At 40.5% G+C, this 16823-nt stretch overlaps 1 protein-coding gene across 1 annotated transcript in view; it reads right to left on the reverse strand.

The window, feature by feature from the left end:
• HIBCH (3-hydroxyisobutyryl-CoA hydrolase) overlaps nucleotides 1–16823 on the reverse strand; it is a 206669-nt gene that overhangs the window by 171814 nt on the left and 18032 nt on the right. Inside the window, exons 2-3 of the mRNA XM_063430164.1 lie at nucleotides 16396–16438; nucleotides 5568–5708 (exon numbers count right to left, since the gene is read on the reverse strand). Coding sequence (XP_063286234.1) covers nucleotides 5568–5708; nucleotides 16396–16438 — 184 coding nt within the window. The remainder of the gene's footprint in view (nucleotides 1–5567; nucleotides 5709–16395; nucleotides 16439–16823) is intronic.

Here is a 16823-nt window from a genome sequence, read left to right on the forward strand (position 1 = left end):
TTTTATTCCAATTTTGGCTTTGATACTGTACCATTGTATTTTGTCTTTTTCTCTATATTTGATTGCTGAGATTGGACATCCCAACATCTACATATACTAAGACGGGGATTGTACCGTCCAAGCGCTATACAGCAGAGCTCTTAGCAGCTCTGCAAAGTGTGAGTTTGCCTTTCATCTAGAATTTTATACATTTTAGTACCTATTAATTATAGCATATTGCACTATTATTTTGTTGCCTTTTGTTTCCTTTGAGGATTTTACCATGCTATATTAACCAAAATCAATATGTATGTATGACATCTATTTTGCACTTGTAGCACGTTTCTTGGCGTGGTTTACCACCCTTCCTATTCCACATTTCTGTTCACTACAAGCAGGTATTGGGAAATCCTGCTGGTCCACTGCTGCCTCACACATTTCTGGTTTCATAGAGTGCACCTAGCCTTTCCCTGACATGCTCTGTATGTGCCTGCCCAGCCTGCTACCCCTTGGGCACAGCAGGAAGTAGGGTGATGGCAAAATCTTGCTACCTCTAGGGTCACTGCATATAAATCCATGGAAAAGTACATGATAGCAGAGTTGTGCATTAACCCTTTCAGCAATGGAATGCTAGTCCGTTTCACATTAACTCCTTCAGGGATGAAATGATAGTCAATAGAGATGTCCCGAATAGTTCCTGGCGAACATAGCTTGTTCGCGTTCGCCACGGTGGCGGACATCGGTCCGCCCCCGGTCCGCCCCCTATTCATCATCATTGAGTAAACTTTGACCCTGTACCTCACAGTCAGCAGACACATTCCAGCCAATCAGCAGCAGACCCTCCCTCCCAGACCCTCCCACCTCAGCATCCATTTTAGATTCATTCGGAAGCTGCATTGTTAGTGAGAGGAGGGACAGTGTAGCTGCTGCTGATTTAATAGGGAAATCGATAGCTAGGCTAGTGTATTCAGTGTCCACTACAGTCCTGAAGGAGCCATCGCTGATGCGCAGAGGGTATCGTATTATTCTTCCACCATACACGACCATTTACAGCCTTCTGCGACAGTCTACAGGGGGGTGTCTATATTGCGTCCCTTTTGGTGGGGGCTGAGGGCAGGGGATCCCTGCGGGACATGGCGATGTCCACCTTATGTTTTTCATGTGGTTGGGGAGCGGGAGTAGAGTCCCGATCTGGGCCTGAAGCCATTTAGTTATAGTTTTATTTTTCTTTTCAGTTTTTTCCCTAAGTTTTTCTTATGTGGCTCTCATCCCCATCTTTTGTTTCTTACTTCCCGATTCACTAGGGAAGGTTACTTCTCTTACTTTTTTTTTTTTTTTTTTAAACTTTTCACTTAAATCTCCTCAGGCATGGTCAAAATAATAAGGGAACGAGGAGAGCTAGAGCTATCCAGTTAGTTACCAGCTTAGGACTCCTTAGAGACGCTCACATTGCCTGATTTATGTAAAACCCTCAATGGGAGACAAACATTTCAGATGTATTCAAAAGGTATCATAGGGGTATATTGTAACGTATTCTGCATTTTATTGTAATACCAATGTTGGCTTCTGCGTAAGCAAAATGTTTCTGTGCACTTGTTACTCCTGTCGAGTTGAAAAATGAAGAATTAAAAAAAAAAAAAGAAAAACAACACAACAGTCTGCTTTTTTTCCCCTGTGTAATCTAATTGCAGTTGCCTGCCTGTCTGCTAGCGTGTGTGTCAGGCTCACAGCGTATACTGTGCCCACTTGCCCAGTGCCACCACTCACATCTGGTGTCACAAAAGCTTGCATTTGGGGGCGGGGCCGGACCGCCATGCTGGATGGTCGCACAATGGAGTAGCTCCTGCAATACTAAACAGTTTTCACCTCTAAAAACCGACGCCATACCTGCCAAACGACCCTCGGTGGGGGGATCCCCGTTAACTATGATGAGGACCACTCGGGCGGTGAGTGGGGTGGACGGCCGCTGCCCAGCTATCCTGCCCACCAGCGGCAAAGCAGAAGCGCGAGGCTAGGCGAGTCTGGCCCTGTTTACCCCCCCCCTCTGGACCCGCGGGGGTGATCCCGGTCCCCACCCTGTGGCCCAGCGGAGTGCACCAACACCGGCACTTGGAACAACAGCAGGTCGAACCCAGAGCGCAGAGTCCACCTCTAAAATGGCGGAGACTGCATGCCCAGCCATCCATGCTTGAGGGCTGACTGGTACACGCTCCCTTCTGACTTCTCACGGTCGGACTGCCGAAGTGAGCCGAGCGAACAGGCGAGTACATCCACATACCCCACCAGCCTAACTACAGAGTGGGACCCCACTACAACACCCTAGCCTTACCATACCGCATGCGGGCTGACAAACGAGGATTGACCAACTACAGCCACCATACTGTACACGATGACCGGCACAGCAACAGGGACTCTTCTCCCGCCTAAGACAGGCACTCGCCTGGATCGCCCATACAGGGACTGACACCATACTACCACGACACACATCGGGACTATAACTACCACAGCAGTCCTTATATCCCCTTTTTTAAAAGCTTTAATATATTCAGAGGGGTCCCCTGGCGGGCGACCACTAATTGCCAATCAAAAGTGTAATCACAAGTGTAATCCCATCTGCTGAAGGAGTAACTAAGCGGCTGTAAATATATATAAATATGTGTGTACCTAACATTATTGCAGAGCACTGTATATTATCTAGTCTAACATACCCCTCTGCTTATTATTGTTATCCTTGATTACAATACAATCGGTTGTATTACTGCTAACCTGCATAGATATCATCCAAACTTGCCTAAGCCTCCATGAAAGCTAAATCTGGCTTGCTCAGAGATCCGCTGCCCCCTGGTGGTCAATCTTCAGTAGTGTGGAGAAATTTGCACCTGACATAAATTCACATAAGCCTGTAACTTAATAATCGTTTCATACCTACTCAATTAAACATGCATAGCTCAGCTACATAGTTTTACCAACATGTACCAAACCTGTTATGTCTAAAAATGTAAATGTGCTGACTACTCTGCCGTGACTTAGTATAAAGCTACTGTTCCACCTCTTTCACCTAAAAAATGTATGCATACCCAACTTGCCACAATACTACTATCATATGACTATGAGAATCGAGCCTGTCAACGCTGTTGTGGCGACACAGGCACTGTTGTAACTACCTGCATACCAAAAATAAAGAATTAAAAAAAAAAAAGCTTGCATTTAAAAAAAAAAAATAAAAAAAAAACTTTTTTGACTGTGAAATAATAGCAGTCAGTTTCCTTCACACGTGTGTGTTTCAGGGCCTGCCAGGGCACAGTGTCACACCAGTGCAACTCATATCTGGTGTAACAGTAGTGTACATTTAAAAAAAAAAAATACAATTTTGACTGTAATAGATTGAATAGCAGTTAGTTGTCTGCAAGCGTGTGTCAGGCCTACAGCGTCTACTCTGCCAACTTCTGCCAGTGCACAGTGCCACTCATATCTGTTGTCACAGTAGCTTGCACGCATAGTACCACTAATCGTAAAAAAAATGACAGGAAGAGGCAGGCCACCCCGCAGGGGCCATCGTGGTCGTGGTGCTGTGATTCCCTTTGGCCCTAGAATAATGCCCAGTGTTCAGAGGCCACGTACCCTGAACTCGAAAAGTTCTGAGGACATAGTTGACTGGCTAACACAGGACACCCAATCTTCTACAGCTTCCGCTCGGAACCTTGACGCACCATCCTCCTCCAGCTTAGCTTCGGGCACCTCTCAAGTTACCACTCGCCTGCCTGCCGCCACCACCAACACTAGCACCACAGCCGCTTCACTTGTTATGTCAGAGGAGTTATTTACACATCAGTTGGTAGAAATGAGTGATGCGCAAGCATTATTGCCAGAGGATGTAGATAACAGGGATATGTCTCAGTCAGGCAGCATTACACACATGGACGTACGGTGTGATGATGATGATGTTGTACCCGCTGCTGCTTCCTTTGCTGAGTTGTCAGATACAAGTGAAGCGGTTGATGATGACGATGCGTCCGTGGATCTCACGTGGGTGCCCGCTAGAAGAGAAGAAGAACAGGGGGAAAGTTCAGATGGGGAGACAGAGAGGAGGAGGAGACGAGTTGGAAGCAGGGGGAGGTCGTCGCAAGGAGCTAGTGGCACAGTCAGACAGCATGCATCGGCACCCGGGGTCAGCCAGACAGCACGCCAATCAACGCATGCTGTTGCCACTACCAGAATGCAGTCATTGCAGAGCTCAGCATTGTGGCATTTTTTGTGTGCGTCTGCCTCTGACAACAGCGATGCCATTTGCAACCTGTGCCAAAAGAAACTGAGTCGTGGGAAGTCCAACACCCACCTAGGTACAACTGCTTTGCGTAGGCACATGATCGCACATCACAAACACCTATGGGATCAACACATGAGTACAAGCAGCACACAAACTCAAAGCCGCCATCCTCCTCCTGGTCCAGCATCTTCAGCCACATCAACCACTGCTGTCCTCCTTGCCCCCTCTCAACCATCCGCCACTCCGTCTCTCGCCTTGAGCAGTTCCTGCTCATCTGCCCACAGTCAGGTGTCTGTCAAGGACATGTTTGAGCGTAAGAAGCCAATGTCACAAAGTCACCCCCTTGCCCGGCATCTGACAGCTGGCTTGTCTGAACTCTTAGCCCGCCAGCTTTTACCATACAAGCTGGTGGAGTCTGAGGCGTTACAAAAATTTGTAGCTATTGGGACACCGCAGTGGAAGGTACCCGGCCGAAATTTCTTTGCACAAAAGGCAATCCCCAACCTGTACTCGATTGTGCAAAAGGAAGTAATGGCATGTCTGGCACACAGTGGTGGGGCAAGGGTCCATCTGACCACTGATACCTGGTCTGCAAAGCATGGTCAGGGCAGGTATATCACCTACACTGCGCATTGGGTAAACCTGCTGACGGCTGCCAAGCATGGAATGCGTGGCTCTGCAAAGGAGTTGGTAAAACCGCCACGACTTGCAGGCAGGCCTGCTGCCACCTCCTCTACTCCTCCTACTCCATCCTCTTTTATAACCTCCTCGGCTGAGTCCTCTTCTGCTGCTGCGTCTTGCTCCACAGGTACTATTCCACATCCCAGATACGGCAGTGTCACGCCGTCTTGGTGTTGACTTGCCTGAAAGCAGAGAGTCACACCGGACCAACACTCCTGTCCGCCCTAAACGCACAGGTGGATCAGTGGCTGACTCCGCACCAACTGGAGATCGGCAAAGTGGTTTGTGACAACGGAAGAAATTTGTTGGCGGCATTGAATTTGGGCAAGTTGACACATGTGCCGTGCATGGCACATGTGTGTAATCTGATCGTCCAACGCTTTGTGCATAAGTACCCAGGCTTACAGGACGTCCTGAAGCAATCCTGGTGAAAGTCCACAAGGAGGACTGAAACGTTGATCTTGTTTTAAATCTCTTCATTAAAAGTTATTTTTTATGGAAATCCGTGAGTGCAGCCAACTACTTGAACTATATAAATATAAATAAATATATATAATGTTAATATTTGGGCTATATCTCTAAGCAATGAAATTTCTGAATTCCAGAAACACATAGAGCTTATGTATATTACGCATCTTACCTTTAACTGGGGATATATAAGGCGAATCATATTAAGGTTCAGTGCATTCAAAGCCTTCGGCCTGTTTAAGGTAATCAAACCTGCAGATCCTGTTTTTGTCAGCAGTACTTCTGCATTTGAAGATGTCTGACTGGACATGCTCTGCAAGACAGAAATTGATGCAGTAAATTGCAACTTAACTTGTACATTAGAACATGTTCCTATAATAGAAAGAACACACAGATTAAGGAAACCTAAGGAGATCCCGTCTCATTACCCAAGAGACGTTATTGTATGTTTTTTTTTCTTACTCATGCAAACAACAAGTATTGATCCTCCTGAGGAATAAGAATAATATATCTGAGAAATTTAAAGATATCACTACATTCCAAGATCTTTCAATTCAAACCAGAAGATGGAGAAGAACTTTTCGGCAAGCTTTAGAACCACTGAAGAAAAATAATACAACATATAAATGGGTACAGCCATCAAAAATAATTGTGTGGTGGGAAGAAAGATGGAGAACATTTACTTCAGCCAAAGACCTAGAAGATTGGACTAAGTCGGTTATGCTCTCAAAACAAAAAGATCCAATAAACAGTTAAGGGAGTACAATGAAGATTTAAATACAAAGACCTTTTTTTTCTCTCACAAGGGTTAATACATCACAATGGTGCTATTTAAGGGTAAACTAAGAGGAAAAATAGAGAATAAGTCCTCTGGTATAGACATATGCACTTTAAGAGAATAATGATGTAAGAACGTTTATATTATCATATTGGCTGATATATTATAAAAGGGTTAGTATATGGTAAATTGGGAAATAGTGTTCAATATAAATGTATATAAAAAGGCTTTTAGCAGAGAAACGATCACTAAGGAAAAAGAAGGGAACGAAAAAGGGAGAAGAGAAAGGAAAATTTATTATTATGGTGTAGAAATTTGTATGGAGATGTAAGAATAATTATAAAAGGAGTATTGGGTTATATTACAAATGAGAGAGAAATGTTAATTGGTAATAAATATTCACTATAGAGGTTCAGGAAAAGGTTGTCAGTAGAGAAAAAGTCACTATAATAATATTGGATGAAATAGTTTGTATAAATCAACACAAGTAATAATTGTAATATAAATAAGGACACAGGGGGCTATACAGGATACAAGGATAGTTTATGGTAAACTGAGAATAAGTATTGAGTACTTTTTTTTTTTTTTTTTTTTTTAATGTCACAATGAAGATATATAGAGGTAAATTAAGTAAAAGTAATAATTAGAGAAGGTTAGAATAAGTTTTTTTGGTATAGGCACTTTAAGACAATAAGGATGTATAAATATCTATATACAAAAGGGGAACTTAAGGCTAAACTAGTATAAAATGTTCACTATAGAAATATAGAAATAGGCCCTTAGTAGAGAAATAATCACTATAATGATACTGGGGAGTAATAGTTTATATAAGGAAGTTAGAAAATCTATATCTTATTACGATAGTATATATTGGCTCACGAAGGGTAAATTGGAAATGCGCTCAAAACGGATTTATAGAAAAAAAGGACATAGGAGAGATAGAATCACTATAATTAATAAGAAGGTGGTATAATTCAGCACAATGAACAAACAAATTATAAAGAAGGTTGTCCATAAAGTTTTATATAGTATAACAAGGATGTTTAAGGGTAATATTTGGATAAGATTATGTCAAGAAAATGTTTTTGTTTTTTTTTGTCTCCCCCTTAGCTAATGCCCTATGATGCTAACTCATAGACCTGCTTGATGCTGGTATTAAGCACAAGTCTCGGGGTAGGAGGGCACCTACGAGACGGGGTCTATCCACAGAGGTTAGATTAGCATTCTGTGAGATAGGTTTGGTTGTGGGACTAGAAGATGTCCCTAATTTATGGTATGTTGTTTGTTAGATATATGTGTTATCTGCAAGGTTTTAAGGTCAGGAGAGGGGAAAACAGTAGGAGAGAACTAAAATATGGTTAAGTTTATGTCTATAAACGCTCAGGGTTTGAACACGATTTATAAAAGATCCCTGTTGTGTAAACAAATGATAAAAGAAAAAATTGATATTTGCTTGGTACAAGAGACACACTGGAGGCAAAATGAGAAACTAACATGGGGGGGAAAGAAGTTCCCAATCATTCTACACGCATCTATGAAGGAAAAAAAAAAAAAGAGGCGTAGCAATGATAATCTCGGATAAGGTTAAGTGGGAGAAACTATATCAAGAATCAGATATAGAGGGAAGATTTATGATTTTAGTGTGTCGAATAAATGAAATAAAATACACTATAGTTAACATATACCTTCCTAATGTAGCCCCAGTTGCCCAATTGGAGAAAATACTAAACAAAGCAGATAGTGTTAAATCAGGGATATATATAGTCGCAGGAGACTTTAACTGCATATTAGACCCACAAAAAGATAAAAAATTGTTGAAAGGGAGTGTTATGAACAACACAATAATAAAAAATGCTAGCTCACTGACTAATACTAAAAACAAATTTGACTTATTTGATGTTTGGCGCCTCCAAAATCCAGAATTAAGAGACTATACCCATCTATCTAGAGTCCACTACACATACTCAAGAATTGATATGATATGGGGCAATTTAAACTTAGTAGATAATCTGGTAAAAATAAATATAGTGGAAAATGTATGGTCAGACCATAGTATGTATATATTTGTAATAAAAGATAATCTGACAGCCAGAAACAACACAACATGGAAAATAAACAATTACCTGCTTGATAATAAAAATTGTAAGACTAAATTGGAGAGATTGATAGTCTGCTTTTTTAATGAGAATGATCCTTTAGATACCTCAAATTTAAACACGTGGTGCTCATTTAAAGCAGTTCTGAGAGGCTATCTTATAAAGCTAAACTATGAAGTTAAATCTAAAGAAAAAAAACTAGGGGAGTTATACATTGAACTCTATAAGCTTACAGAAGATAATAAAGAAGACCCTACAGCAGAGAAAGGTAGACGAATAACAGAAGTACAAAAGAGTATAGTACAATGTCTGAATATTAAAATAGCAAATAATATTAAAAAACTTAAATTGAGATTTTACAGTAGAGGGAATAAAACAGATAAGATGCTATCTAATAAGTTGAGGAAACAGCAAGCTAACGCTCGGATATCTAAGATTACATATAATCAAATAACATATACAAATCCAAGAGATATCGGAAACTGCTTCAGAGACTATTATAAAAAACTATATAATATTCCCGATTAAGTATCTACGGATAAGATTAAACAGTATCTGACCAATACAAATCTAATAAAAATAGATCAAACTCAGAAGGTTAGTCTTAACAAGCCGATAACAGAGGCGGAGGTTAACAAGGCAATATCAAAAACTCAGAAACTGAAAACACCCGGTCCAGATGGATTTTCCAATAAGTTTTTTCATACATTTAAATCTATTTTAAGTAAACAACTGGCATTAGTATTTAATAATGCGGTTCAAATAGGAAGTTTCCCGGAAGAGATGACTAGAGCGAACAGGCTCCCCATCTTGAAACCGGGAAAAGATCCAACTTCCGTTGTTAGTTATCGCCCCATATCATTAATCAATTCAGATGTAAAGATCTTCTCATCCATCTTGGCAGACCGTCTTAAGAGCAGTATTAGAACTGACCGCCATTATGCAGACCAGACCGCAGGCGAGACATTAACTTCACCACAACGACTGACACTTTTACCTATTACGTTTTTCCGGAGAAGCCATCAATCCTGGCACAAATGCGGAACTCTATCACTTCCAGGGACTTTACAATCACAGATATGCCGAACCGGGCCCTGGGCTCCAGTGCGCAACCCCCACCGTGCCGGGCGAAGGTTTGGACAGCCTGTACAAGCGTATTAATGGTATAAGGTGGGGGCTGCAGCTCCTCTACTGCCAGTGACGTATTAGATAACAGAACGGGACTTAAGTGTTTATATTGTCATTTTTGATTGTCTCATACCCAGAGGTACTAGTGCTCCCTAATAATTAACCTAACCGCACATACCAGGCTACGTAAACACTAAGCATGTTTAAAAATGTACTTATAAACCTGTCCAATGCCCACGCGAGTCTATATTTGTAGACTCCCAATTTATTCATAGGCCTAGTCCCAGCAGTTTGATGGCCGATACACATAGTGGACCCCTGCTGTGTTCAGCGCGATAAGCTCCGTTACCCCTACTACGACCCACACACCGGACAAGCGAAACCACACTGTACACTGTAGGGCTACAGATTTAAATTTGTTATCGAGATCATATCTTGTTATTCATGTGTTACTAACCTGTTTTGACGTTTAGCAAAGCCTGTTTTCATGTACCGTATACTCAAAAAAAAAAAAAAAAAAACCATGGCTATCTTTCTTTGAGGTGCATTGCACAAAATCTTGCTATTATTGTCTCATGTTACCCCACAATGCCTCCTCTTTCTCTTTTGTACCCCATAACGCATATGCCATAATAAAAGAAAGATTTACAAAAAAAAAAAAAAAAAAAAAAAAAAGAGCAGTATTAGAACGTTAATTCATAACGATCAAATTGGTTTTATACCAGATAGATGGGTAGGCTCTAATTCAAGAAGAATTATAGATATAATTGATAACGCTAACAAGAAACATATCCCCCTTATGACTTTAGCAGTCGACGCAGAAAAAGCGTTTCATAGGTTGAACTGGAAGTTTTTAGAACTAACTCTAGAAGCATATGGAATAAGTGGATGGATCTTAAGAGGAATTATGTCCCTATATAAAAATCCTTCTACTAGAATAGTAGGTCCAAATGTTTGTTCAGATTGGGTATCAATAAATAATGGGGTGAGACAAGGCTGCCCTTTATCGCCATTATTATATATCCTTTCAATAGAACCCTTGGCTGAAAATATCAGGAAAAATATAGACATAAAAGGGTATAGAACAAGAGATAAAGAATTCAAAATCAGTCTTTATGCAGACGATATTCTCTTATCAATTACTGACCCAATCAGGTCTTTGAAATATCTGATGGAAGAAGTTGGAACGTACAGCCAATTAGCCAATTATAAGTTAAACAACGAAAAAACAGTGGTGATGGGTATTGAATTAGATAAGAACTTAAGAGAAGAAATTAGCAATAAATACGCATTCACATGGGCAACCCAGAAGTTTGACTGTTTAGGCGTAACCATCACTAAGAATATAGAGAGAATGATGAAGGAAAATTTTCTAAAGTTACTAAAAAGTACAAACCTACTACTTAAAGATTGGAGAAATATGCAGATTACTTGGTGGGGCCGCATAAATGTTATTAACTCTTATATTATTCCTAAATGGAATTATTTATTTCAAATGATTCCTCTTAGGATCCCAGATGCCTGGCTGACGTTACTACAAAACAATTTAGAAAACTTTATCAATAAGGGGAAGAAAAACAGAATTAATAGAAATATTCTCTCTCTGAAGACTAAGGATGGAGGACTAAATTTCCCCAATATAAGAGTCATGTATTGGGCAAATGTAATTACCCATATGTATAGGTCCCAGACGGTGATGGCTAAAGAAGAAAGCTGGTTTATTATAGAAATGGAAGATCTAGGATTAATAAACCCAGAGGGTTTATTATGGAATACGAAACCTGTAGAAAAAATGGGGATCGATATTAAAAACAATAGGATTTGGGCTCAAATGCTGCCCGTCTGGGAGGAAATTAAAAATAAATTAAATCTTAAGTACGTAATTATGGACACGGCAAACTTGAGGATAATAGAAGCCAATATGATAAACTTGTCCTTAGATAACTGGAGGATACAAGGAATAAATAAAGTGTCACAGATATTGTCTTCAGATAACGTAATGCCTTTTGGCACTATTGTAGAAAGGTACCAACTCCCTCAACGAGAGCTGTTTAATTACCTGAGGCTTAAACATTTCCTGCAGAAACATCTTATTGGGGAGCCTAGAAAACCAGCTTTACTGATAAAGCTCATATTTTCAAATCAGATTATACCTAAAGTCTTAGCTAAAGCTATAGAGGTAATTAGGAATATTAAGGAGGTATCTAACTTCCCTCAGAAGAATAAATGGGAAAAAGATTTAAAGTGCTCTTTGGATCATCATGAATGGTGTAAGGCTATAAACAATACTCACAGACAGGTCCAATGTTTAAACCTATTAGAGACCCACTATAAAGTTGCTTATAGATGGTATTTAGTCCCTAGTAAGCTATCTCAGATGTACAAAGGAGTCACGTCTAAATGCTGGAGATGCGATAAAGAGGACGGAACCTTTCTACATATTTGGTGGAGTTGCTCAAATATTCAGATCTCAATTAGGAGAATGCTAAGTTTTATTAAAGATACAACTGGAATAGAACTAGTTAAGAAACCAGAGGTAGTTCTGTTGCATATGCATTGGCCAAATATGACAAATACAACCAGAGGATTTATAATTCACTGTTTTATTGCATTTAAAATTGTTCTGGCACGGAATTGGAAATCAAATCAAGCATTGCTTTGGGAAACGATTAAAAATCAAATAAATCTTCAGGTGAAGATGGAAAGAGATTTGAGTATCCCCAAAAAGAAGGGACCTATGGCAAAGTTGGGTTAACAAACTAGAAATTACTATATAAATTAAACTGGTATATAATAGACCTGTAACCACTGAAATAACAAGAGCTCTGAGCTTAGACAGATCTCTCTCCTGAGCTATCCTTGCAGATAAGGGTGTAATATGTAATATGTTTGTCTATTGTGTAATGTGAATGTAATGAATAAGTTAAGATGCAATTAGACTTGTGACGTTATGTAGCGATATGTATATTTGTTAAAAATGGAATAAAATAATTTATACGGGGGGGCGGGGCCTGACCGCCATGCTGACCGGTCGCAGGCTGGAGAGGCTCCTGTTAAATCGGATCAAATTGGGCTACAAACTTAGGCTATTGCGGCTTAATGTATGACCTGAAGCCATATCTAGTGTCCGGGCTGCGGCTGGAGCCACCGCGGGCCCCGAGATCGGGAGTGCCAGGGCCCCCAGTGGGTGAAATGGGACTTCGGGGTCCGCGGCCTATGCGGGTGGAGAGCGGGACGGACGGCCGCCATCCAGCTTGCGAACCTGACTACCACGCAACAGCCTTGTGATGCACCTCACAGGCCTCGCCTCCCCCCCTCATGGACCGGGGGGGGTTATCTCGGTCCCCACCGGAGTGGACCCTCGCCCTACAAAGCCCAACATCGGGCCTGCCTAACGGCGTCCACCACGAGCTGGGCCTCTAAAATGGCGGCATAGCGGCCTGCACGGCAATACACAACCCTATGCGACAACAACCCACGGAGCTGCATCCTCACTAGAGAAAAGCCTACTAGTGCCATCTACCTGCATGGGAAAAGGGATCGGGTAAGAGGCGACGGACACAAGTGGCGAACGCCACCCTCGGAAGTGCAACCCACCTGATAGCCCTGTAACTGGGCCTGAAAAAAGGCCGACCGCAGCGTCCCACACGTAAATCCGAGCATCATTCTCCCACACTATGAGACCCTCACGCACGGACCTCCACACCTCTTCACCCTAAGAAGATTGCTGACCCCAGCCTCGGACTTGCCGACCACTCAGAGCCCCCTATGCAATCTCACGACATCGATGGCACAAAACACATAACTCTGGGGACTGTAATGGGCATAAGGACGGATCCAACAACGGTGGTTATACTTTTGACCTTCTTGTTTTTTTTTTTTCCTTACACCTTATCTTTTTTGCTTCTACTCCTCCTGAATAGCTCTGGACTGCGACACCCTTTTGTATAGGGGACAGACTGCCATCTTACCACTCATGGAGAGATCCGGTACTGACTGTCACTGGCATAGCTCGCTCTGGGCTCCCATGTCCACCGCAATCACACCGGACAACCCTATGCTGCATACACCAATCCAAGAAATCCAGACTAGCCGGGGTGGAATACTGCTGATGCCCCACCACTTGCAGGATCACATCGGTTAACAATGTGCTTGAACTTTAAACTACTCAGCATAGTATACCATCTACTAAACATATAAGCTTGATGTCATTCATCTCACTCATCTGTGTACCTAGCTAGACATATAATTTTACAAAGAAGGGGTGTAAGATTAATTAGCCCAGATTTTTATGTATGTAATGCATGTCCCTCTCTTAAGCACAGGCAAGCGTAGTTTCAGCGTGTTCATACTACTAATACTTACTTTAAGCTACTGAGTCAAACTTGTTTATATATGTTAGCTACATTGCATGCTTAAAAGCTCCAGCTACTCGAGAACCTAAATGATTGCCAACATATTACTTTAACTAAAATTGTGCCTGACAATCTTTCACCACAACCTGTAATGCAATGTTCAATTTTGTACCTTGATGTCGCTGTTGTGGCGCACCAAAGCTTGTAACTACTCTTATGCACACCAAAAATAAAGAATTAAAAAAAAAAAAAAAAAAGAATTTATACGAAAAAACAAAACAAAAAAAGAACATGGAAGAAGCATGCCTATAGAAATAACAACAAAGTGTGAATCAAAGACATGATACAAGCTTATACGTATGATAATCCTTGAAGGATTCCTTTAAGGATGGTTTTTATGCCATTTGAGCAAGCCTTTTTGGTGAAACGCGTAATGATGATTTTACATAAAGGTTTTTGGTTACGTTACTGTGCCAATTCTCTTTTTATTGTAGTTTTATGCACTTTTACTATTTTTACCTTTCTGGCGTTTTATTATTGTTCCTGCACTTAAAGAAATCCCAGGTGGGGATCATACCACCAACGCCTTATTAACCCCTTAAGGACTGAGCCAAATGTACAAGTTGTGAACAAAACAAAATGTAAACAAAACCTGGCATTTGCGCTATATGTCTGTCCAACCGTAATTCACCTCTTTCATATTAAATGCACCCCCCCCTTATTATATATCATTTTATTCAGGGGAAACAGGGCTTTCATTGAATATCAAATATAGCTATGAAACATAATTCAATATGAAAAACATGGGAGAAAATTCGAAATTTTGTTTTTTTTTAGTTCTACATGACATTTTAACTGTCAATGTCATAATACTGTTAGCTTTTACTGCAATAAAATACACATATTTGTATTCAGCAAAGTCTCACGTGTAAAACAGTACCCCCTATGTACAGGTTTTATGGTGTTTTGGGAAGTTACAGGGTCAAATATAGCACGTTACATTTGAAATTGAAATTTGCCAGCTTGGTTACGTTGCCTTTGAGACTGTATAGTAGCCCAGGAATTAAATTTACACCCATAATGGCATACCATTTGCAATAGTAGACAACCCAAGGTATTGCAAATGGGGTATGTCCAGTCTTTTTTAGTAGCCATTTGGTCACAAACACTGGCCAAAGTTAGTTAAAAACGCCAATTTTGGCCAGTGTTTGTGACTAAGTGGCTACTAGGAAAGACTGGACATACCCCATTTTCAATACCTTGGGTTGTCTATTATTGCAAATGGTATGCCATCGTAGGGGTAATTTTCATTCTTGGGCTACCATAGGGTCACAAAGGCAACGTAAGCAATCTGGCGAATTTTAATGTGAAAAAAATGAAACACAAGCCTTATATTTTACGCTGTAACTTTTGAAAACACCATAAAATCTGTACATGAGGGGTACTGTTGTACTCGGGAGAGTTCGCTGAACACAAATATTTGTGTTTCAAAACAGTAAAAAGTATCGCAGCAATAATATCGTCCGTGTAAGCTGTTTGTGTGTGAAAAATGCAAAAAACTTCACTTTTACTGGCGATATCATCGTTGTAATAAATTTTAATGTTTTGAAACACTTCAGCGAAGTCTCCCGAGTAAAACAGTACCCCCCATGTACAGGTTTTATGGTGTCTTGGAAAGTTATAGGGTTAAATATAGTGCTAGCAAATTAAATTCCCTATACTTTCGGCATGGGTTGTCAGGCAGGTCCCGCTAATTGTAATTAATTAGGATACCTAATTATGTAAAAATATTACATAAATATATGTGTATATATACGTGTAACTTCCAATGGTACCCAGCACACACACTTTCAAAAATCAAAAAGTGCCGGGTGCATTACAGCCATAGCCAAAAATTCAGCAATTCAGCTGAATTGATCCTGATGAAAGCCACAAGCAGTGGCTGAAACGTTGATGACAGCAACTATGTTTTAGAATGTTGGAATAAAGAAGAATTGTTTTACTACAATAACAGACCGTGAGTGCAAGCCTTTTTTCATTATATTATATATATATATAATTTTTTTTTATATTTTTATTTATATATAGGTATATATATATATGGTGATATATATATTTTTATTTATGTATATACATATATATTATTTCGTTCTACGTGCACAGAATGGGGTTTGATAACAAGATCTGCCCATTAAAATAGCAGGCAGAGCATTTATATATATATATATATATATATATATATATATATATATATGTCTCAATCCAATATGGGAGGAGTGGAGGCACTGCAGTCCCTGGTCTCTAGTTGTTGGGGCAGCAGGGACTACTTCCTGTTTCCATTCAATGCGCAGCAGTAACAGGGCTTCAGGATCAAGCTGCATTGGGCTCCAGACAGCCACCTATTTAACTCTGCCCCATCATATATTAAGCTCCGCCCCCCACCCCAATTTCAGATGGCTTTTGAAATTCTGCCACTGCAATGCCGTTGTGTGGGAGCTATGTCGGCCGCCTTTGTGCACCTGCTGCCATGTTGCCCTGTGCGGCCGCACAGATCACACACCAGTAAGGTCGGCCATGTACATATATCAAGTTGTTTCCAGGTCTTTTTTCAACCCAGGCTACTATGTGACATAGCATACTCACCAAATGTTTTACAATTATTTGCAGCCGGTTAATGGTCTTCAGCCTGAAATCAGGGAGAGAGCAAATCAAGTTAATTAAATCAGTCCGCAAGTGTGCTTTTCTTGTGTCTATTCCCCACAATGTTATATCACAAAATAAACATTACCTGTCAACGAAAACACATATCAAAAATATTTTCTCTTTTTTTAACCAACAATGCAATTTTCTCATTTTAAGCATACTTAGGATCAGAGAAGCAGATACAAATCTGATCACAGCATGCGATGAAAAAGATGTTTTAATGTACCATATACTAACATTACGTGACAGTCTACAGCATTACCAGTAGACAAGAACTTTTGTGTATATAAGATCACTGCAACTTGCAAGTAGATACTGACAATTCATACAGAGCACTGCAGCAAAAAGGAGTATAAAAAAACACATGT

The sequence above is a fragment of the Pelobates fuscus genome, chromosome 8 (genome assembly GCF_036172605.1).
Source record: "Pelobates fuscus isolate aPelFus1 chromosome 8, aPelFus1.pri, whole genome shotgun sequence".
Taxonomy (NCBI): Eukaryota; Metazoa; Chordata; class Amphibia; order Anura; family Pelobatidae; genus Pelobates; species Pelobates fuscus.